The following is a 24,052-nucleotide window of genomic DNA, read 5'->3' on the forward strand; positions in this document are numbered from 1 at the left end:
AAAGAAGTATAACTTCTGTCCACAAGTAATTCTGTTTGAGCACGCATGCAAGCAGCCGAAAGCTAAAATTGCACTCCGAACGCCACTGATAAGTACAACTTCAATTACTATTCAATTTGAAATGTTGAATCAAATACCAAATATATTCCAACTACCGTACTGTACTTGCAAACACCTAGCATTTACCAAGAGACTGGACGACAACTGTGCAAGCCCCTTCCCTGTAGAACAAAAACTGGTTAAAACTTATGCACATGTTTGAATTTCAGGAGCCTAGGGAATTGGTAACAGGTACTTTATTTAACAGCAAAACACTACAAAACTACAATCAATACACATTTATCCTATTCCCTCTTTCCTTCTGACCCCTCAAACTGCAGTCGGTAATTGGTGTTCTACTGTTGGTCTGCTCTTGAAATGAGAAAAAAATGAACCAAGAAGAATATTTATTTCCAGGTGAAAGATGATCTTGGGATTTTGTGGCCGTTGTCATGGCATCCTAATCAGAAGCATATGCGGAATTGAATTTGGTCAAGGCGGAGGGAGATATAATTACTTTTCACACAGTTTGCTTTCAAATTCTTTTTTGGTGAAAATGATAGGTTTTTTTTTTTTTTTTTTTTTTTTTTTAGAGTTAGGCTCTTTGGTTGAAACCAGCATTATGGTGGTGAAAGTCCAAAACTACTATTCTTTCAGGTCAGACTGTTTGAAAGAAGAAAAAAACACTTTGTTTTAAACATTATTGTAAAATTGGACTGCTGCACAAAAGCAGTGACTTGAACATTACATTAAAAAAAAATACAAATATTTCACTACTTTTCGACACAAATCCACAGTGGTCAGATGGTCCAACCAGCCCTCAGCTGTGAACAGATCTCCGACGCCTGAAGCTGACTTGGCGAGTCCCTGCAGCGAACCGACTTGCCAGGGACGGTAGTTCGCCCATCTGCAACTGGACTTCCGAGCTGTGTTCGGAACCGCTGTCTGACTGAAAAAGCGCAGGGTGGGCAACACAAGAAAGTATTAAGAAACATTAAGTTATTATATTTTGTTGAATAACACACTATTTTAAATAAACAGAATTTACAAAAAAAATTAAACACTATCATCAAAAGCTTAATTTTTAAAAATAAAATTTATCTAAAAATTAAACCATATCATCTTGACTTTGTTTACAGGTATTAGTAAGAACAAGTCACACTGTATCACATGTTTAATCTCATTATTCCCAGTATATCAACAACTACATAACAGACATAACGAATAACAACTAGTTGCCATGCACAAGTACCAACCTTACGACTATTTACTAAAATTAGTAGGGTTAATTCAGACTCAGGGCTGTCAAGAGGTGCGTGTGTGTGCGTGTCATGAGAATGAATTTTTACAATGCATGCGCAGCATAAAACAAAAATTTATAGGATAAAAAAAAGCTTCATACAAATAAAAATTATATATGTGCTTTTATATCATATACTTTAGTGATTGATATTTAATACTGGTCAATATATGTAGTTAAAAACATTTATTTACAGTGAATATTAGAGAGGAATTATGTTTACAAACATTTTCAAGTGTATTTATACAAGTGATGTTATGTTTTTAGTATATGTATAATTAATTCGCATGATAAATTATTACATACATTTTTTTTTTGAAATTCCTTTTTCTTACACCTCTTTGTAATGATTCCATATACTATAGCAGTCTCTCTTTATTTTACTGTATTTTAGATCAATTTTTCTTTGACTCCTGTGAAGTGTGAGAAAAAAAAATTACACTGAATGTTATGTTTCGATTAGAAAAATATTCAATATTAATGAATATTTTGATACTTGATTCAAAATTTAATTTGAATGGAAAAAAAATTAAACAGTCCTCGCAGAAGCTTAAGTCGAATGACCACCATCTGGCTGGGAAGGAAGGATCCCGGGTTTACACCATAGTTCACTCACTGTGACAGTGTACTTCCAGGTGAAACAAGTATGTATTCAATTGGGATGTGTTGGAAACATTGAAGTAAATGTGAGTGGTTATTTTATTCGTTAAAAATTACAAATAAATAAATAAATTAATAAACTGGATTTAATGAAGCGATGATGACAAACATTAACAGAGGTACCTTAAAATAAATCATACAATGGTGATTCTTTGAAGTTTTTAAAATAAAATTGTAAAATATTAATGACCAATAACAATGATAATTATAGTAAACGTTTTTTTTGACACACAAAAAATTAATATGTACTAGAAACTGGAAAGTATTACAAAACGTTTGTACAAAAATTATAATTTTGCGATGAAAAAATTAAAAATTTGAGAATGTCAGTTTTCAGAAGAGTATTTCAATTAATCGCACATAACAATTTTTTTCAGATGGCAACTGTACATGCAATTTGCAAAACGTGATTTTCCCGTGAACAGGTTAAGATACTAATAAAACTCAAACACACACATCCATGTTATTTTGTGTTTCTGATTGTGGACAAGGCAAGAAAAGGCTGGCTTTTAGTGCTGTTGGCTGCCCTGCTGGAGGAAACAACCCCCCACAACCAAGCAGCATAAAAAAATAATTATCAAATATCAGAGTTAAGTCGATGGGAGGAAGGAAGAAAGACAAAGGGGGAAGAAGGGAGAATGAAGAGTCCTGAGTAAACCACCAGATTGACTGCAAAGTCCATTACATCCCTCACTAGTAAAAAAATGTGATTCCAGATCTGCCAGAATCTGAACACCCAAATTACAATACTCAAGTTTTCATAAAACTCTTTTTATATAAAAGACAGTTTGATAATATCGGAAGAAAAAATTAATAGGGTAAATTAATTATTAATTGCATCAACTTAATGTTGTTAAAACTTAGTAAACTTAAGAATTAGAGAGCAAACTTAGGAATGGTAAGTATGAGTGTTACAATCATACATCCTCTTTTCTGAACATGGCAAACTAATAAAATCTATCTCCCTTTTCTTCTATGTCCTTAGATCTATCTTTCATTCTACATACATTCCGTTAACTATCTCTCTAATAAGGCTATCTAGCTCTTTATATTTCTATTCCTCATTCTGTTTCTAGCTCTCTCTTTATCTCTCTATCTCTTTCCTCTCTGTCTATCGCTACCTCTTCACAACTACACACTACAGAAAGTTACTTTACCAGATTATGGTGCCCATTTGACCTTTTCTTCTTCTTCACGACCCACCACATGAACGCTACAACCACTGCTATGACAGTAGCACTTCCGACGGCAGCACCAACAATAGCAGCCATGGAGATGCCATTTACTGCACAAACAAATTCTTCACTCAGTTTATATCATGCATGTCTTTACTTTGAGAGTGCTATAATAAACCACAGTTTTATGCCTTTTATACCACCACAAATCTTTTTTGACGTGACGTCTAATAAATTGATGAACGCCGGCTGCACGCACAAAAAAGTGTCCCGTTATGCACATTGTCCCATTACGCTGTGTCCCGTTACGCTCATTGTACACTTGCGCCGCATCTATCTCTCTTCCACTCGATTGGAACAACCATCGATTTCACTTTTTCGAGGCAATTAAACTTGAAACACTCCCATTCGTTTCCTACTTTTCCTATCATCGTCCTATCCTTAACAGAATAACACAGATTGGAAGAAGTTAAATAGCAAACATGTATAAATGTTGTACCTAGTTAAAATAATCTAAAGTAATAAACATATTTTAATTAATGAGTGCAAATAAAAGTAAATTTATCAATTAAATTGTAGATTTCATTTCACTCCTTCTTTGTATCCATACAAAATAGTGATAATTCAATAAAAATGATTCAATTTTATTCATAAAAGTATGGAATCATTTCATCAATGATTTGTTATGACGTTGTCACGTTAAACTATCGTCCGTAAACCGACGTTACAGACAACCAATTTTTTAATATTATTTTAATATTGCATGGTTCACATAAAATGTATTTTTTGGTGACAAGTTTTAAAGGCTGTGAATTATTTCCAGTTGGCATGATGAGGTTTTACTGTATGTATTTCTCAGAAGTTCACATACCAGCACTTTCTTCCTGGCTCAGAATGATGAAATCTGAGCCTTCCGCAAAGGTGCCTTGAATAACGCCACTGCACCTCCACTTCCCGTAGTCTTCTGCATGCACTGCAGTTATAGTCACACTACAAACTCCAACTCTTATCCCTCTGTACTGTCCCAGGGGGCCATGGGACTGCTGGTAACGATCCATGATAGTTTCATTCCTGCAGCACAAAAAAAAAAAAAAAAAGTCTTTCAGTACTCGCCACAGATGTGTAAAGTCTAACCTTAGTAATGAGCAAATTCACGTGTTCTCATTTTGCAAATACACTTATAATACGAAAATGCAACACGAAATTTAACACATAATTCTTTAAAATACTACTTATATATAAAATTAATTTTCAAGTTAGCTATTATACTTATTGAAATATATTTAAAACATTCAATCTTTTAATACTTTAAATAACTGCGTACCTACTTTTAACAGTTTGGTATGTAGCCAACTATATTTTATAAAACTAATGTTACTTTTAATATTCATTTCTTGATGGGTTTAGATGTTTTTATGTGCTTTCGTCCATTGTTTTTTTGTTCCTTGTGCTTTGTGTTGATATTATTATGTACATGGCTTTTTAGATTTTTACTTGTCGTGCACACCCTTGCAATCTTCGTAAATGAGCGTTGGTGTGCATTAAACAAATTATCAATAAATAAAAATAACCATCCCACTCATTGCTGCCCAATGTGTTAGAATTTATGATCTGACCATCACTGTACTAGAAGCAGATATAGTTGTTGGCCGCATTGTTCCATGCAATAACAGCCCGCCCTCCTCCTACCTGTTTGCCTCAGAGAAACTGAATCCTCTGCCGGTCGGAGACACGAAACGACAGTAGCTGAGCGTCTTCCCAGCCGGCACTGTCGTGCAGCTCAAGACAGCGGTCCCACCAGCATCCACCTTCACTTCCGAGGCTTCTGCCAGCAACGTAGAATCTAGCAACAGTCACGATTTCCCACAAAACATGTTTCACATTCCTGCAATGGGTTCTTATATTCTGATGAATAACCTTATATACAATTTGAAAGCTGAAAAAACATAATCTTGTTCCACCAAAGAATCCACCACAGTTTGATACTTTGTTCTTAGCATTGCTTTTAGAAGTTTTTTTTAAATTTTTTTTATGAAGGGCAGCATTATATTGATTTTTTACTGCATTTCCTACTATATTATACCAGCAATATGCACTTATATAAATATATACTAATAAATATAAAACATCCCAGGACTGTTACATTTTCACAGTTTATAGGAAAGGCAAAATATATACACTTAGTACAATACTGGAAAGTAGACAAAAACTGTCTTGTTATTTCTGATTAGGGGAATGGAAATCTTGTTAGACAATCAACTAGAGCAACTGTTAACATTTTGAGGGTACCATTCATAAAAAGATTGCAAGTATGTGTCAGAAATACTAAAACTCGAGTGTGCTTGAATAATAAAAAAGTTAAGTTCAATAAAAATCATACCTCAAACACAAACTTGTATGTACAGAACTTGAGGTATTTCAAAACATTACACCAATCCCGGTGCTGATTAGATCAAACCAGGCCTTTAAGGCTAAAGAAAATACATAATGCAAGAGAAAGTCATTAAGAAGGTCGTCACAAACGATAATTAAAAATAACTTACAGTGATAATCACTTCAAAAATATATATTTTTTTTTCTTAACATTATCTCCGCTAATATTCCTGCAATTATTCGGGTTGCTATTTCAGCCACTTTAGGACACACTGCCATTCTACACTGCATTGTACGTACATTCATCGAGCACCATCGCCATTTTGAAACGAAATGAAGCCTGCGTGCGAATGTCATCTTGCCAGTCTGAAATTAAAAGCTGTATATCGCTGCGAATTAAATATTTAACCCCCTCCCCCTTCCTCGTCTAAAACAGCGGAGAACAGTTCCAACGCCGTCGAAGAACCTCACCACGCTGTCGTTAACTTCCCGCGTTTATAAACAATTCACGTTCTTTGTTGTCCTCGTCGGGGTAAACTTACCCACGAAAACGGAAGATCTTTCAAAAAGGAACCTTTACGCTCGAGCGAGCGCCGTAGCGGAGGTATTATTTTCGAGAAGAAGGAAAAAAATAAAATAATTTTCTGACAACCCTCTTGTTCCCCTCCGCGGAGTTATGGGCGGGTGGAGCGATTCAGTCGACCAAATCAATTCAAACGACAGAATCTATTCCATCGACCAAATCTATTCCATCGACCGAATCAATTCTACTAATCAAATCTACTAAAATTCTAGCTGCTACTTTAGGATGTATGTTATCAACTTGTGACTTGCTCAACGACGCCCGGTGGCGCACGTACCGGCCACCCGGACGGAGATGCGGTGGACCAGGTCGCCGGCCCGCCGGCCCGCCACGCCCATGCAGCAGGCCCACCGCCCGGCGTGCTCGGGCCCCACCGGGCCCAGGCGGTGACGGCACAGCCCGGCCGCCAGCTCCTGCCGGTCGGCGGCCGGGACGACGTGGCCGCCGTCGGGCGCCCGGAACCAGCAGTAGTCCAGCCCGCGGTCCGCCCGGCAGTGGAGCTCCTGGTTCACCGTGCCCAGCGCCAGGACCAGGCCCCCGCTCCCCGAGACCACCGCCCCCTCCGGCCGGCCCGCCCCGCCTGCGACCGGGCCAGGCGACACACGCAGTTCCCTTCCTTCCTCTCTCCAGCTGCTTCCTCTTACAGCAACAATAGCTCTACATCTCATCGCTTTATACCCAGGTGTTTGATGTTGTGTATCAATAATGGTGACGGACCAGACTGCACTGGCAGAATAGGGTCATGGCATGGGAGGATCGAAACCAGTTTTGAAGGGTAGCGGACAGAGGGGTGTGGTGAAGCGGGAGCGGCAGAGCTCTCGACGGGACAGTGGGTTTGTAGGCTCTGCGCGTGACTGCGCATGCAGAGGTATGGTGCCCAGTAAATATTACAGTGAACGATGTTGTCCATCATTTCACAGCCCTGCATTATGGTCAGCTTGCAACACTAGGGAACGGAAAAATTCGCGGGTTCAACGACCTGCAGGATGAACTCCACAGTTCTACGTACACTCGGTCAAATGCCACCCACTGCATTGGCTGCTGTCTTGTGAGACGTCCCAACGCATAGCAGCCTGTGATTCGTATAAAGCTTTGGTCGGGTGTTTCTCATTGGCCCAGAGTGATCCAGGTGAGTTGTGAGTCAATAGCAGAGGCAGCACTGAGGTATAACTATTTTTATTTTAGCCTGTTGCGAAATGAATTCGTGAATTTTTCCATTCTCTATTTATACCTCAACCATCTTTAATCACCTCTGGGTCGACAATACGAAAGAACATAGCAAAACGCACACTGTTTTTAATCAATAATACACTACTATTAGTTGGGCACGAGTACGCATAAGGACAATTTATAAGCTGAATAAAAAAACAAAGGCGATCACACACACATTCTGATCTTCTGTGGAACTGTGCATGTTCCCACTGACGTATGGACGTAAAAAAAATAACAAAACAAAAATTTACCGTGTTTTGAAAAAAAATGTTTCATAACATAATCAGAATATAAGATTCTCAAAAACTAAACAAATTTATTAGGTGATAAAGTTTCTGCAAATAAGCATTGTTTTCTAAGTCTTTAAGTCTCTAAGTCTCTAAGTTTTCTAAGTCTCTAAGTTATTGATTCTCTCCTGTATTAACCTCTTAATCTATTTTTACACACATGCACTCATCCATGTATGCAGTGGCAAAATATATTATAAACCTAGTACACCACCACAATTAAAACTACAATTTTTATACAAAAAAAAAGGGAAAATGTAAGTAATTTAATAATAATAATTTAATGCCTTAAGACTGTTTCTCACTAAGAGATAGAATTAAAATAATCCGGTCCACCAAAAAATAAAAACTTTAAACTTTGGTAAAATTTTTTACAACATTACTCTATGTCTTTCTTATCATTCACAAAATATGTGATACACACAAATTACATAAAAAAAGTATTTTTATACTCAAAAACAGATAGAAAATTTTGAATTTTAAAATTAGCGGGAAGTGCACCTGTCTTGTCACCAACTTCCAGTTCACCCAGCCTCAACTTGCTTTTCCAGTACAAGTAGCACTTCCACGTCCCGTAGTCGCCTTCTGCGGGCGAGTATATCGTCAAGCCGCAGTCTTTGTAGCGCTGGGTGTTCAATCCATCCCCGAAGTAGCCGTAGTTCTTGTTCGCAACGCCCTCGCTCACTTGCACCCCTGTGCCGTCGGGGCGGACAAAGCGACAGAGGGAAACTTTGTTGTCCTCGTCGTCAGTTATTTTATCGGTGCTCCACAAGCGGCACAGCATGTTTATGCTGCCAGAGGCAGCTGTGCTCACCGAAGTTTCAATTGGTTTGTACTCCGAGCTGACTTCAGCTGAAAGTAAGTTACAAAACCAATCTCATTATGTTGGTAATTATGAAATACCTAAAATAAAAGGAAAGAAAAGTACAGTGAAAGGTTTTGTTCAGGACCGGGGCGAATATAGTTTCAACGGAAATACCAAAGATAAATGAATTTACAGTACAGTGGTCCGGGCCGTCAAGAAAAAAAAAAGGGCCTGGGGCAAATAATTTTGTCTGACTACCTCCCCATAACTTAATGTACAATTTTTCAAAAACTACAATAAAAAAAAATATCTAAAGTCTAAGAGTTACCATGGCCATAACTGTAAATGTGATCTGGAAAAAATTACTTAACTCTAAGGTTTCAAGTAAATTTTAATAGCAGTAGAACTGTAAGTTTTGTCCTGTTATCAGGGTAACCTCAGGCAAAAAAAAAAAATATCTGTACTTCCTTTTTTCCTCCTACCATGTAGGCCACGAACATAGTATTCAAACCAATATATAATAAGCTACTCTACAGAAAGAAAAAACATACAGATGAACATTACTGGTTAATAAATAAAGTTCTCTGATATCATGTTGCATACAAGATTCAAATCGTTTTGAGTATTAAAAAAATCATTACATTATTGCAACTATCTAGTAAACAGGAAACACTATATTGAAATGAAAACCAACAGTAACGCAAACTGGCTAGCCAAGGTAAATATTTGACATCTACCCAAAAACATCTGAATGCAAACGGCTCGATTGTTTTACTGTGAAGAAGTTTCATTTGGCAAACCAATACATGTTTACGAAAGTAACTACATACAGGTTTATGTTGCTACGTGTGGGTTAGCCATCTTTGTGACATATTTCTTTTCATTTGACTTCCGTTCCATTTTCACAAAATTACTCCTACCAAATGCTGTATACCAAGAGCTAAGCCAATTACATTTTAAAAAAAAATTCCATATTACTGTTAATAGATGTTAATATTACAATGTGTATTTACCTGGGTGTACTGACACCTGCAATGTTGATTCCACTTCTTCTACTTTTCCTTTCAAACCTAACTTGAAAGAATAGTTTTTTGCATCATTGTCGGTAATGGTTGATTTTGGCAAAGAGCACCCGCCGTACTGAAAAAAATATGGGAATAAATGAATTTTTTTGACAAGGCAAACAAATGGAGTTAACTACAAAGATTATATTTCCTAACAGTCAGTGACTTAAATTGTACTATATTCACACAGAAAAGTTCCATAAAAAAAATGCTAATAGCACAATAGGTAGTATGCTAATAAAATAATAGGTATACGAGCACTATAATTGATAGATTTGACTCACACCACAGTAAATATTAAAAAGATTTTAAAATCTTTTACAAAAAAAAACTATTTTTCTGAGGTGGCAATAAAACTTAAGAAAAACACTACACATCTAAATATGAAAACCATCATGTTCAAAATATAATATTTTTATTTTTGTATGTTTCACTATTTAAAATGTACCACTTCCCATCATAAACTGTATGTAATGAGCACACTAAAATACACTGGTACTTTCCAAGTATGTAACATCACACATGTATTAAGCTGATGAACCTTAAAAAATCTTCATTGAAACATTGTCAATAGAACCAGCAATTTATTTAGTACATCATTTAAGTCTTGCCAGACCTCTGTGGATAAACATACATCAAACTGGTAAGCTAAAAATGTTATTAATGCTCATCAAATTTTTTAAAATTTGTTATAAAGTCAAGTTTATTCGAAGTTAAATGAATAATTGTGTTTATTGTGCAAAGCTAGATCCCATTTTATAACATTTAAATTCGTTAGTTTATTTTCTGATGATATCAGTCCATAATTTTTAATAAAAGCAGTAATCTTCATTCATACATCCCATTTTATAACATTTAAATTTGTTAGTTTATTTTCTGATGATATCAGTCCATAATTTTTAATAAAAGCAGTAATCTTCATTCATACATCTGATCTCCCTACTACCTACATTGCCCACAATATTTTACTTTTTGAAAATTTACAAAAATGCTTAATTTTCCTACAGTGATATTTAATTATATGTAAAAATTTAACTAACATAACCTAAGAAGCAATAATTTGGTTGTTTGTCTCCGTTTTTAGTGACAAATAATGCTATATTTTACGTAAACATTAATTTTGAAAAATAAAAACATATTCTATGTCTATTATGTTCTGCATGTGTCATTCTCATTACTCATTATTTGTTGTGGACACATCTCTCAATACATCTCACAAAACAAAAATAGCCGCAGTTCCATCCATAACACACATGGTACCAACCAGGCAACACAAAATATTCAACCCAAAAAATGCCAACCCAGCCATACAAGCCATTTCAACCCTAATACATAACAATGTCCAACTGGAATAATGTATCTTTGTAACAGTGAAAAAAATTTTGAGTTTACTTCCTGTACACAAACAATCAAACAAACGAACTTACACTATCTCTTTATAATATTAGTAAAGATTCGGAGGCAGCTTGACTTTCTATGTAATTCATGCTGACAAAGAAACAGTATGGTTTTAATTTTGTCCATCCAACATGTTTCAAGTTACCTGAAGCTCCGACAGAGTGCCATCCACACTCTTTGAGAAGCAGTAGGTGATGTCCGACTGAAGATCAGAGCTGTATATGGCAATTGCATTTTCAGAACCAAGCTGCAGAGACTTCTGTAGAAATACCCCATCGTTACCTGGAGGGAAAAAAACCCGCATGTAACTCAGTACACGTGATAGACATGAAAAATCTTTGGCAATTCAAACCTAAACTCATAAGTACATCCTAAGGGGTAAAACGGCAGACAAAGAGAGATAGAGAAAGAGAGAAAGAAGACAATTGTCTAACATTAATACAACGTGGATTTATTGGCTTTCATTTCTTTTTCAAGTATTTAAGAACCCTAACTTTTTTTTTGTATTTATTAGACATTTGATGCTCAGGATATCAATAATTACTGATCAATCAACAATGATTCATTAACAATAAATATTACTCACTGTTTCAATTGTCTCACTAAGAATTTACTATACTGGTTTTCAGAAAATTGTTCCGTATCACGTGTCCCAGTTCATATCCCTTCATCCTGATGGCATTATCCTGTATATGATATACATTATGTGATACATACATAGTGTGATATGAATGCATTATTCTACAGTCTTATAGCTTTGCGCATAGATGCATATGGGTTGCTGTGGCTTCTCTCTCGTGGGTGAGGGGAAGTCACTCATCATCTTTTACGATAGTACTAAAAGCGTATATTCCTTCCGCCTGGCACGTATAAAGAACCTTCCTTAAAATCATAAACTGTATTCATTGATCCTGTGGTACATGATGCTTGCTGGTTAATTTAGTACGTTGAAAGAACCTGGACATTAAGCTATATTCAGGATCTTTCATCGTTCTAAGTTCAAACAGCAACATGTACCAAAGGATCAATACCTATAAACACTATCATGCCATTACTTAGATATGTAATATGGAACAATTGCCTAGTTTTCCAATAAATGATATCCTATGTTTGTGTATATTTTTGCATACCTAACAACATTCGTGCAAGTTTTCAAGTCGGCAAATTCATAATTTTTGACTTTCACAGTTTGAGTCACTATGAGTTTTAATTTATACTCATAAAAAAAAATAATAATGTTCTCACCATAAATTTTTATTCTTTTCTCAGCAACATAAGAGTTCTGGGCGCTGTCAACAGAGTACAACTTCCAGAATCCGCTGTTGGTAACTTGTACGTTTGAAACACAAATTCCACATTGACCTGTACACAAATATTTATTGATTGATTTAAAAAGTAATATTTGACCTGCCACGTGTATCATTATCATCAGTGGAAAAAAAAAAAAAAAAAAAAAACCTCTTGGATACTTTGTACAATTAATCTTTTTTTCACAATTCAAAAACATCCATGAAAACATATATGTCTGTACCCCAAAGGTAAAGCACACCATGTCTATTTTCTTAAGTATGCACATCAAACTTTTACTTGAAAAATGTATTTTCATTTTATAAAGTATACCAAGAATACTAGTAAAGTTAAAACTAATTGGTAACCTTTTCTCCTTAAAAATTACAATATTGTGACACGGTGCTATTTTCTTCCGGGGCAGAGATATTATAAACACCATAATGGTCAGGTTCTCTCTTACATGAAAAACCAATGTTAATGGTTCAAAAAACATTAAAAAATATTTTTATTAGAGAATAGCCCTACTATCACCACCAAAGCCTATCATCCGTAAAACATTTGCCTACCTTCTGGGAATGGATTTTCTCCTTTAGACACAATTACATCCATACTATTGGATCCAACAGGATACACTACGTGGCACTCGGTCAAATCTGTCACATTGACGGTCATTTTCATGAAGAAATCTTCACCTTGATACACTGTGTCGAGCGAAGTAGGCCACAACTTGGCAGATTCTGAAATAAAACGAGACATTCAAGTACCCAACAACAAACATTAAGACTGGTGGCGTTTTCTAAGTTGATTTCTTCTCTGTTGTTTTCAATAAGAACTGCAGATTGTCGCTTAAGTAACCACATTTCTTTAAGTACCTCTTCTTAAAAACGTTACTCCAGTACATCATGTAAGTCAACATTTTTAACATTAAATTTAAAAAAAAAAAGTGTGATCTTTCTCCTGAAACCGTTCCCAAATGTCACTTACTCTGGATGCAATGTTTCTGAAAAATAAAATTTTGATGATAAAACATAAATAGTGGAACAAAACCCTGATACAATCAGTGCTCTTAAAACTGGCACCAATCAAACCGCTGAGGGGTGCAGTGATGTAATTAGTATTTTGATTGAGTATGAGAATTTTGAATAGTTTATATCATATTTATTAATATTATTATTGCCGTGACACTTTAGCTCTCGTGTACAGCATTTGATATGAGTAATTTCGTCAAAGGAACGGAAGTCGCATGGAAAGGAGATGTGAACCCACGGTGCTGCCATCTGTGGTAGATGGTGCAAAAAAAGCTCACAGAGACAAAAGGAAACTTCATAGTATTAACTGTATAATGAATTTTAACAAGTTGAGCAATATTTTAATGACATTCCTTGTCGAAAATCAGGTCCAAAGCTGGGGTTTAGTATTTTTTCAAGTCTTTTTCGCTTTTATCGGAGCCATTTTTTTGTATAGTTAAAAATTAAGGTCTGCTAATCAAATGATTTGATAGTCGACATAGCTGCTCTTTTTAGCTTAATCGGAGCCGTTTCATTACATAATTTAACCTTTTCTTCTGCAAACAGAATGAGTTGATGGTTGACGTAATAGCTGCTGTGGCGGCAGCAAATGCTAGCGTCGAGTGTGGAAACTACATGTGATTCGCACCAAGAAATGTAATTTAAAAAAAAACAGGCGAGATACATGAAATACAGACCACTGCAGTTTACCTTGGACTCTTAAAAATGTTTTGTTTTGCTCTTCTCCCTCTGTAGAGGCAACGGTCAGCACGTAGGGGCCCTTCCGTCCCACGCTGACCGACAACAGTTTCACCGCGCAGCTCACAGAGGACGCCTTAGTCACGTCCCGGACGTTGAACGGCAGCGAAGAATTAGGGAACACGACGTACGAACTCCCATCAGGCACCGTGATGCTGCAGTTGTCTACTTTGTCAATTTTCTTGGAAGTGATCATCAGACAGACATCGCTGTCCTTCAACACATTTATGTACTCTGCAAAAGCTAAAAAAAAATTAAGTGAAAATCACACACAACAGTACAATAATTTTTTTTTTTTAACGAATGGGCACATTTTAATTATTTTCAAACTTTAGTGCTCACAAACCTTTTTATCCAAACTATGTTTTATTTTTGTTATGTAAAAAATTTATTTGTATTGTACATTACTAAAATTAATTTATACTTTTAATCTCTGGAAGAAAAAACAAAGAGCTCAAAATCAATAGAAAAGCTCATTTGTAAGTTCTTACTTACATCAGACCAAATACACAGGGGAAAAAAGTTCAAGTTAACACATGTTTCTCTCAAACTGGCAAGTTAGTAAGTTAGAAAGTTAGTAAGTGAAGACCGATCAGTTCTTGCATTAATTAATATCAACTGTATGCTCAGGGGCAAGGAAAATTTTGTTTAAAAAAAAAATTAGTTTTGAATGTTCACAGCCTAGGGCGGATTCAAAATGATGGTAACGGGAGGGCCAAATTAAATTTTGTAATACAATTTTAGTATTTTATTTATGGTTCAAAAATGTCCTGTTATCTATAGCATTGCAGTAAAATAATACTTAAGTAAGTTTGTTAAACTATGATAATAAATTAGGAAAATAATTTGAAATTACTCTGCATTTAGGGGGGTCCAAGGGGAGGTATTCCACTATGCACCCCCCCCCCCCCCCCGCCTTTCTGGATCCACCAGTGTTCACAGCTGATACTAGCCAACCCACGATCAATTTCTTTGTGGGCTGGACTGATTCACTCTGATGCTACAAGTTCAGATATGATTAGAGATAAGATTTAATGGTTTTATTTTGAAATTAACTTTGTTTTTAAAATAGGATATTCAACCATTTTTTTTAACTTGTTTTTTTTTATAAAATAAAGTATAATTCAACAAATATGACACCAAAATATTTATTTTAATACTTATTTCACCATAATACTGTAAATTTTACCTTCATACTGATACATAATGCTTTTTATTTTTGCAAAAAAAATAATTTGTAACAAGCATGCCTCAGAAAATTTCAGCATTAATTAATGCATTTTGAAAATACACCACCAGTAATTAAAATAAGTTATTAAGAAATACAAGATCAACACAATGTTTAAATAATTTCTTTTCTAACCATTTACTCTATATTTTATAGTCTTAATGTTAAATAAATGACATTCATATGAATTTCATATTTTAATAGGTTACGATAAATGTTTCGCTAAAGTGTGTATTTAGTTATTTTGGTTGCATGTTGGTGTTTTATGGTGAATTAACTCTCATTTCGGAGCTATTTGCTGTGTTAACCTGCTTTTCAGTGCAATTTCGATTTTTAGCAATACACCATAAAATCTTGTCCTCATAAATTATATAGAGTAAGTAGCAATCTCTTAATATATATATATATATTTTCCTTTCATATCTAGTTTTCTATGAACGAAAACCTCCTGAGGAAAAATGGGAAAATAAATGTGCACAGCCCAGCTGCAAACCCAGAATTCTCAATGATATGGCAGAAGAGAGAAGAAAGTGGAAAACAGCAACATTACATTAAGCATTTTTTTTAGGTGACTTAATTCTATGATGCTGTTGAGTGCCACAGTTATTTTAAGGCAAAAATTCCAGTTGATTAACTGCAAGTACTTATTCACAGCATTATTTTTAGAGTGAATCAGATGATTTTAAAATTAAAACAGTAAAATTTAAAACACTTAAGTTACACTATGGTTTTATAAATGAAATATTTAATAAAATATTGAAATATCTGCTCTATAACTTTCTAAAAAGTTAGCTAGCAACAAAAAGATTAATCAGGATAGAGATAGAGGAAGAGTGTGAGGAGAGAGGGAAAGGAAGAGAGGGGAAATGGGAAAAGGTGGAGAGGGGGAAAGGAAGAGAGTAGTGTGGGTGGGAAGAAACCCAGGGGGGGAAGAGGGGGGGGGGGTTGAGCGAGAGACATTTACGACCATACAAATGAGAACACACTTGTTGTGTAAAAATGTAACTTTAAATTTAAAAAAAACTCTACAGGAATATGATTACATGAACAGGAGAAATGTTTTTCTAGTTCTAAAAAAACAAGGTGAATACTAAAAATGTTAATGTAACTAACACCACATTTTTAAAATGCAATATCAGTTTTGTAACAGTCCAGACCTCCAACTAGCTCAAATTGGTCAGACTGTTTACATACATACCTACAGACTTGAAAAATTTTGCTGGGCGCTGCGAATAATACAAGTTCCGTATAACTTACCATTTTTGAGGTTAAATCTTTTTACTTTTGAAGATTGTCTTGCATAAATAAAATAATTCATTAATAAAATATGTAGATTTATTTTTCCTTTCACCAAACACTGAACATGGCCACCATTTTATGACATAGTTACATTTACATAGAAAACAAACAAAAACTTGCAGAACAAAAAACTTCTCAAATTTATTGGTTTATCACTTTAGCACAGTTTTCACTAAAGGTTCGTTGATGAAGTCCCGCGGTCATTTGTGACACGCTGTACAAATGGCTGAGACCACTGTCAACCACCTGGCCACCAATTTACTACAAAGCGCTTCACCTTAGGCTTATGTTGCCACCTATGGTCATAAGATTCTAATAAAACTATGTCCAAAACAATGTTCCTCGGCACGACCCGGTCCACAGGAACAAAATTCGTCTTCAACTACATTGAATTGTTAAATTGTCGAGTTGTCACTCAACATGCCTACTCTCTCTGATGTCCAAGTAACAACTAACATGGTAACCTACAAATTCAGCTTCTTGCCCAATTGGAAAAACTGCACTTGAGATGCCATCAACAACCAATCACAGAGCAGCTTACAATTACGACCTATGACAGAACTCTTTTTCGGTTGTGAAAACAGACGATGATGCCTTGAGACTTTGCCCAAAAGACACATCACGTGATCTACTTTTCCACAAATAAAATATATCTCTCTTCCTAATGCTTATGTAACTGATAAAACCATAAAAACCATTGCATCCGCCTGCTTTAAAAGAACCATACCAAATAATACAGAAGGAAATTATGTTAACACATACCAAACTTAATCAACCGTTAAATTAATTGGTAAATAAACTTTTAACAACTTATTCACAATAAAGTCAAAAAGTAATCAGAAATACTAACAAAAGCATAAAATAATGTAAATTATGATTATTGAAATTTGTTGCTAACATACAACTACTGCTCAAAAGAAGAAAAAAAAAACAGCTGTTAATTACATGCAACTAGAAAAACTAAAAAGCAATGAAGATGATCATAAAAAATATGTAATTATTTATGTAAACTGGGTTGCTCAAATTTATACAAATGTTTTTTGACCAATGCTATCCCAGCCATCAGCCAAAAACTGCGGATATGGTATCTGTAACATGAAAAATGTTTATCTTAAGTGATATTATATATGTACTTACAAGATTGAAAACAAAGATAAACCAATGCCACATGAAAAAAGCAGGAAAATACTCTCATTATACCAAGAATGTTGTAACTTCAGTTATTATTACAACAGAAAGTGCTTAAAAAATGTAGTTTCACTTTAACGTGAGATCCATACTCGCAATCAGACTTTGATGCTGATAAAGTTAAAATGACTGACAGAATGATAAAAGATAACTGATGTATCCGCTCAATAACATCACTGCTTTCCATTGTAACATACTATTTAACTCAGCCTACACCAGACATGGATCCAGGGGTAAAGGGGGGGAGGGGGGGGGAGCAAGGGGTGCTATTGCCCCCCCCCCCCCCCAAGCTACCTTAAGTTTTTATTGCTTACAGAAAAATTTCCAATACAAATCTTGAAGGAAATTCCTGAACAGAAAATATTTTTACCCAAAGTCATATGTATATATTACATATTTCAAATTCAAACTCATATTATATGAAAAAATGATCTTTCGTATTTGGACGTCAAATTTTTTTCAAGCATTGCCGTATTTATTACTAGAAGGTAGTTGTATTAGCTTAAACAAAAGTTTAAAATGTTCATTTGCTGCTAAGTTTCATTCTTTTGTTCATTAGCAGTCGACCTGAAAAGTGTGTTAATGTGCTTTTAAGCACACAGATGTGCATTTCAACTCTGAAATTAAGAAAGTAATGGTATTGACAGTGAAAGTAGTGATGTTAGTGCACTCGTTGGCAGAGGAAAAGGATGACATCGTAGAACTCACCGAGCCAAGTTAAAAAAATTGGTTGTCTGTAAAGTCTGTTTAAGGACGATAGTTTAACGTGACGTCATAACAAAACATTGATGAAATGATTGCATACTTTTATGAATAAAATTGAGTGATTTTTATTGAATTATCACTATCTTGTATGGATACAAAGAAGGAGTGAAATGAAATCTACAATTTAATTGATAAAATTACTTTTATTTGCACTCATTAATTCAAATATGTTTATTACTTTAACGAAGAGATTATTTTAACTATAACTTTTATACATGTTTGCTATTTAACTTCTTCCAATCTGTGTTATTCTGTTAAGGATAGGACGATGATAGGAAAAGTAGGAAACGAATGGGAGTGTTTCAAGTTTAATGTGCCTCGAAAAAGTCAAATCGATGGTTGTTCCAATCGAGTGGAAGAGAGATAGATGCGGCGCAAGCGTACAATGAGCGAAACGGGACAATATGCGTAACGGGACACTTTTTCGTGCATGCAGCCGGCGTTCATTGATTTATTAGACGTTGTCACGTCAAAAATATAAATCAGCGAAGTCAATATCTCCTGTTATTCTGTCCGAGACGGACGCGCTGTCACTCCCTCAGGAGAAACACTTCACCCTCGGCCGTGCTCCAGACACTCCAGCAACAGGCAAGGTCACTGGACGCAACCCTTCCTCTCCCTCGTGACGTCGCTCTGGCTCGGAGATATTTGGCGCACAATATTCAGGATATCCATAAAAGAATGTCACAGTTTCAAGGGTATATTATAACAGTTTAATTTAGACTATTTACAACAAATCATACATCAAATTGAAGGTAAACTAACCCGGTTTTTCTTACAAACGTTCAATATGTGCACCTTCAGCTATACGGCACACATCCAACCTGAAGTCCAATTCTTCCCACACTTTGATTAACAAGTCTGAAGTAATGGAAGCAACCGCCTCTTCAATTCTGAGTCTCAACTCTGGCAAATCATTAGTTAGTAATGGAACATACACACAAGATGACATTTAGTTATAAACAAACTGAAATAAACTGGTTCAGTATATGTACTACGAATTAAGACTTCCACGAAGCAAAATAATTAAGTCCACCTACTGTAAAAAATAACATTGCTGTATAATTACTAAATCAATAAGATGGGAAACAACATATTGATTTTCATTTTTAAATGCTCAATTAAAAATTTAATCAAATAATTAAAAAAAAATATTTTCAAAAATTTTTAAAATGGAATATACGTATCTTGAAGTATCTAAATAAAATCAGATTAAAAATTAATATAGTTATAATACATTTTCAATTATCTGTGCAAAGAACTGTGATGGCACGTAGTCTCAGTGCCGACACCCCAAAACCTATTTTCCACATAAAGATGAAGGAATAAATAATTCAGCTATAGATGCGGAGTCCAGACTAATCTTTTAGAAAATGTCCTCCCCTCAAAGAATTTTTTTTGTTGCTATTTTTTATGATTGTTTTGTCACTGGTAAAAAAAAAGTAAACTCTTCTTTTATTTACATTTTAGTAACTACATAATTCACTAACAACTAAATTTTTGGTCCCACAAACACTAATCACAAAACCAGAATAATTAGTAACTAAAAATTAAATTAGAGAAGAGATTTTTCTTACCAATGACAAAAAACTAAACTAAACTGCAAAAAAAAATTTTTTTAAGAGAACATTTTCTAAAAAATAAGTCTGGTCTCCATTGCTGTAAATCTATTATTTATTCCATTATTTTAATGTGGAAAATATATTTTGCGGCGTCGGTGCTGAGACCACATGCAATCACTGTTATCTGCGTAGATAATTAAAAAATTACCGGAATTCTCAGTAATCCGGCATCTCCAAAGTTCTGAGCCTCCCAGATTATCATAAGTCTACTATATATAAAATGTATTCCAGCACAAAAGATAGACTGCACCACCGGCCTGAAAAAATATATATATTTGTTCGATCAAACTTTGAAATGATACATTATTGTGGTCAGGCGAAAGGCAATAGCGTTTGGCTGATAACCTATATGAGATTAATACTTTGAGCAACTTTATATGAGGCTCTTTATTAAAAGTTATTTAATATTATATGTATGTACTGTAGTTGCTTACAACAAAAAAGATTAATTCAGTAGACTTCACACCTATTGATGAATATTTTCATTGAATTTTCAGATGGAGTGTGCTCCGAACCAGCTCAAAGTACTGGATCAACTTTAAGGGTGTTTACCTCAATCTGTTGTGTGTCACTCCCAAAATTTTAAATGCCATTATAGGCTAAAATAAATTACCTAGATAAATCATTATGTGACATGTTTAAGCATACAGTAATTTACACACCAATCAGTTTTCACTCAAAATCATTTTATTAAAAAAAAAAAAAAAAAAAAAACACTAACAAGTAGCCGTAAAACAGTTTTCTACTATAAAGTATAAATATATTTTCCTGCTTTCAGCTAAATGAACAGCGAGGCAAAGGAATAATTTCATAAACCAACAGTTGCAAAATACAGTTAACAAACATAAAAGGTTTTGTATCTTCATAGTTTTTGTTTATAAGCTCTACCTGATAACCTAAATTCATCACAATTTGGAGTTGAATGCTCCAGTTACGCAAAAAAAAAAAAACCTGAGTTACTGCATAATAATGTAAAATGTTCAGCCACACATTTGTACTGCACTGAGAACAAAATACAACTGTCACAATGAACAAAAAAAAAAGTATATTTACAACAATGGCAGCCTTAGAACGTGTTCAAATGAAAATACTTCCACGCCATTTCAAACTTCACGTGTCTGCAGCGACGACTGCTGCAGGTGGGCTCGGCAGCGACAACTTCTCGTAACGACTGTTGACGAGCGGCAGATGAGACGCCACTACGTTGGGCTCCGTCAGGGCGACGCTCGGTATCTGCCAAGTACAGAGCAACATTGAACGCAGGGCCAACCTCCAGGTTGTTATCACAGTTATGCATGTAATAACACACACGCAAAGCAAATACTAGACTCTACAAATTATTTAACACACAGTGATTAGCTAATCCATCCATTAAATGAATTAAAAATTAAACCGCACTAAAAACCACTTAATATTAATTTAAAATCAATGTCCGACATCAGCTGATTCAGTCTTGTTTCCTGTGAATTTTTTATCTTCATATTTTTATTTATTTTTTTGATTTTCGGAATTTTTCCATGACAAACAGTGCAAAACTGCAATGGCGTATGTCCAAAAAAATGCATTAAATTGAATATTCATAGTTAACGTGGTAGCCATCTTGTGACCACAAAAGCCAGTACATTTAGAGCATACAACTTTTGCACGTAACCTCTTCCCACACAACACATACATCTACTGTTCGCATGCACCAAAGGATAGCTATTACTTTAAAAGACAGTTCGCACTAATTTCCCGTGATTACTCACGGACTCACAATACCGCCAAAAGACTCTGTCTTGGAATGATGACGAAAAACGAAGTTTAAAGTCTAGTTGTGGGCTTTACCGATGACTATGGTCAAGATTCTAGTTGAAAAATAAGTCCAAAAACATGGTGGCGCCCCGACCACAGCCGCGAAATGCTCTATACATTCACATATTTTTATATCTGAGCCCTTGCCCCGCCGCGACCTACTCGGTACCTCGTCCAGTCAAAGACTAATGAAAGAGGCTATGCAGCCACGTCTGCCCGACGGAAGCTGCAGGTGCATACCACTCCAGTCAATCACAGCACAGCCTTTATCCTACAATAGCAGAATACAATTTCTAACCTCTCGTAGCGAGGTGTTTTTTGACAAAGCTTACATCCAGAAAAAAACATGTGAATTAGTGACATCATATTTAACCCCACACAAAATTACAAACACAAACTACCAGCCAATCATGCCGCATGGCAAAAGTAGCCTAACGACCTCCAGAGTCTCTTCCCACAGTTGCTGAACTTTCTGTCTCTCTCACTCTTACCTCATGCAACCACTTTAACTATTTGCATTAGCTTTCAAACAAATAATCATAGCAAGAACAAAAAATACAAAAGAAAAATACTTTCCATTTCTTATTTATGAACCAAGAAACACAAGCAAAGCACATAAAAACATAATTTAACAACCCAACACGTAAAAATACGACTATGGGGTTTATTTACCACAAGATCAGCAAGTCGTTAAAATTAATAGTAAAGCAGGAAATAATATAAATTATAATCATAAAACAACTGGTGAACACATAAAAGCTTCTTAGAAAACATAACAAGCTGTTACTTAAATTATATCAAAGAAAACTAACCTTAGCATTTACTATAACATAATAAAATTGTAAATTAAACTATTTATCAAGTGGGAAGGGCAGTAACCTGGGTTGCTACATTGTAAGATTCAAACTATGAAAAACTATTTTATGTATAAAATCTAATCACGTAAGCATGTACAGCGCCTTATTTTCTGCAAAATTGTAACCAAAACAACATTAAAATACCAGTATTCATCCATTACTTGCAAGCTATCAGTTTTTATTAAGGAGTTTGTAAGGATTCTTAGTAAAATATAAGGACGTTTAAGGGTCCTTAATTTAAAACAAATTAAGGACTTTTTGAGGATACTAAGGAGGCATACGAACCCTGAATAAAATTCAAAAGTTGAGAGGTGTTTACTCACTTTTAGGTCCGCAATCTTGGCTTCCCTCGACGTGTATTCTCGGAGCACATGGTCCGTGCCAAATTCATGGTATATTCGGGTGTCATTGATTCTAACAAGCACGTCATCCACCCTCAAAAAGAATCGTAGCAGGATGTAGAAACTGCTGGGCATAACTCTCTACAAACAGAGTAAATATTATCACTTTCCAGTCCTGCTGACTTCCAGGCATGCCTTTCATCTACCAGTAATAACATTTATGCAAACAATAAAACATACATAAAGCAAACACATTTAAGTTTATGCCAAATAATTAGGCTCTATAAAATATTTAACACACTTATAAAGCAATGAGTTCATCCATTCGAGAGACAGTTAAAAACTTACACGTTTCTAAAAAAAACAATTTGATATTTAAAAACTAAAATAAGTATCAGGATTCATATTTATGTTAAATACTTTACAAAAGGTCTAACTTATAATTACAAATTATAACACATGCATATCATGCTCTGACTTTTGAATCCTCTTGGGCGTAAATTTATTTTTATAGCACGCCTAATATGCTGAAATGCATACAGAAATAACAAAAATGTACTTCACCAAAATTATTGTGCCATACATGAAGACAACAGCCAACCAGCTAAATGTGCACAATATACAATATATAGCACAACATGCTTACAGGGATTCAATACTTCTAGGGAATAATTGTTTCTCTAAATAATAATTTATTGAAATGCCACACTTAACTCAATACAAAGTTCTGCATAGTTATTACTGCAAAATTTTTTTTAAAAACATTACAGGCTTTTAAATAATACTGTAATGGACTATAATCAAAATCATTTATATCTGAATATTAAATGTGAAACATCTGGAAAAATAGAAAAACTTACATTCGACAGATTGAAAAGAAAAGAAAGAAAGAATAAAATAGGCATTAAACACGTGACATAAACAATTATTTAAAGAAAAAACACCTCAGAAGATTTTAAAAAATATGCCAGAGATCAACCGATATGAATAATTAATAATTATTAGA

The 24,052-nt window shown here is 34.9% G+C and overlaps 2 protein-coding genes across 5 annotated transcripts in view; both read right to left on the bottom strand.

Moving 5' to 3' along the window:
* Positions 1-130: 130 nt before the first annotated feature.
* LOC134537755 (uncharacterized) lies at positions 131-14,231 on the bottom strand. 3 transcript variants are annotated; one of them, XM_063378528.1, is made up of 10 exons: positions 13,905-14,231; positions 12,753-12,923; positions 12,142-12,258; positions 11,042-11,178; positions 9,448-9,574; positions 6,408-8,481; positions 4,864-5,017; positions 4,046-4,245; positions 3,157-3,284; positions 131-988 (listed from the first exon to the last, which is right to left on the bottom strand). In XM_063378528.1, the coding sequence occupies exons 6-10, from the start codon at positions 6,796-6,798 to the stop codon at positions 860-862; spliced, it is 1,002 nt and encodes a 333-aa protein (XP_063234598.1). In that variant the 5' UTR covers positions 6,799-8,481; positions 9,448-9,574; positions 11,042-11,178; positions 12,142-12,258; positions 12,753-12,923; positions 13,905-14,231; the 3' UTR covers positions 131-859. The 3 variants fall into 3 exon arrangements, with proteins under 3 accessions (XP_063234598.1, XP_063234596.1, XP_063234597.1); XM_063378526.1 differs by lacking the exons at positions 131-988; positions 3,157-3,284; positions 4,046-4,245; positions 4,864-5,017 and having other exon boundaries at positions 6,803-8,481; XM_063378527.1 differs by lacking the exons at positions 131-988; positions 3,157-3,284; positions 4,046-4,245; positions 4,864-5,017; positions 12,142-12,258 and having other exon boundaries at positions 6,803-8,481.
* A 2,266-nt stretch (positions 14,232-16,497) lies between these two features.
* The window catches only part of LOC134537756 (TIP41-like protein), a 17,381-nt gene continuing 9,826 nt past the window's right edge, over positions 16,498-24,052 (bottom strand). For both annotated transcript variants that reach the window (XM_063378530.1, XM_063378529.1), the window contains exons 5-6: positions 23,029-23,187; positions 16,498-21,287 (exon numbers count right to left, since the gene is read on the bottom strand). In XM_063378530.1, coding sequence (XP_063234600.1) covers positions 21,165-21,287; positions 23,029-23,187 — 282 coding nt within the window. In that variant the 3' untranslated portion in view covers positions 16,498-21,164. The remainder of the gene's footprint in view (positions 21,288-23,028; positions 23,188-24,052) is intronic.

The sequence above is a fragment of the Bacillus rossius genome, chromosome 12 (genome assembly GCF_032445375.1).
Source record: "Bacillus rossius redtenbacheri isolate Brsri chromosome 12, Brsri_v3, whole genome shotgun sequence".
NCBI classification, from domain to species: Eukaryota; Metazoa; Arthropoda; class Insecta; order Phasmatodea; family Bacillidae; genus Bacillus; species Bacillus rossius.

What these genes read in the sequence shown, in the direction of transcription:
- LOC134537755 (XM_063378526.1), bottom strand. Translation starts at nt 14,148, where the DNA reads ATGATCACTTCCAAGAAAATTGACAAAGTAGACAACTGCAGCATCACG. An exon ending in AACATTTTTAAGAGTCCAAG is followed by an intron (nt 12,924 to 13,904) that starts GTAAACTGCAGT and finishes GTTTTATTTCAG; the next exon opens with AATCTGCCAAGTTGTGGCCT. An exon ending in GCAGGTGTCAGTACACCCAG is followed by an intron (nt 8,482 to 9,447) that starts GTAAATACACAT and finishes ACTTACTTTCAG; the next exon opens with CTGAAGTCAGCTCGGAGTAC.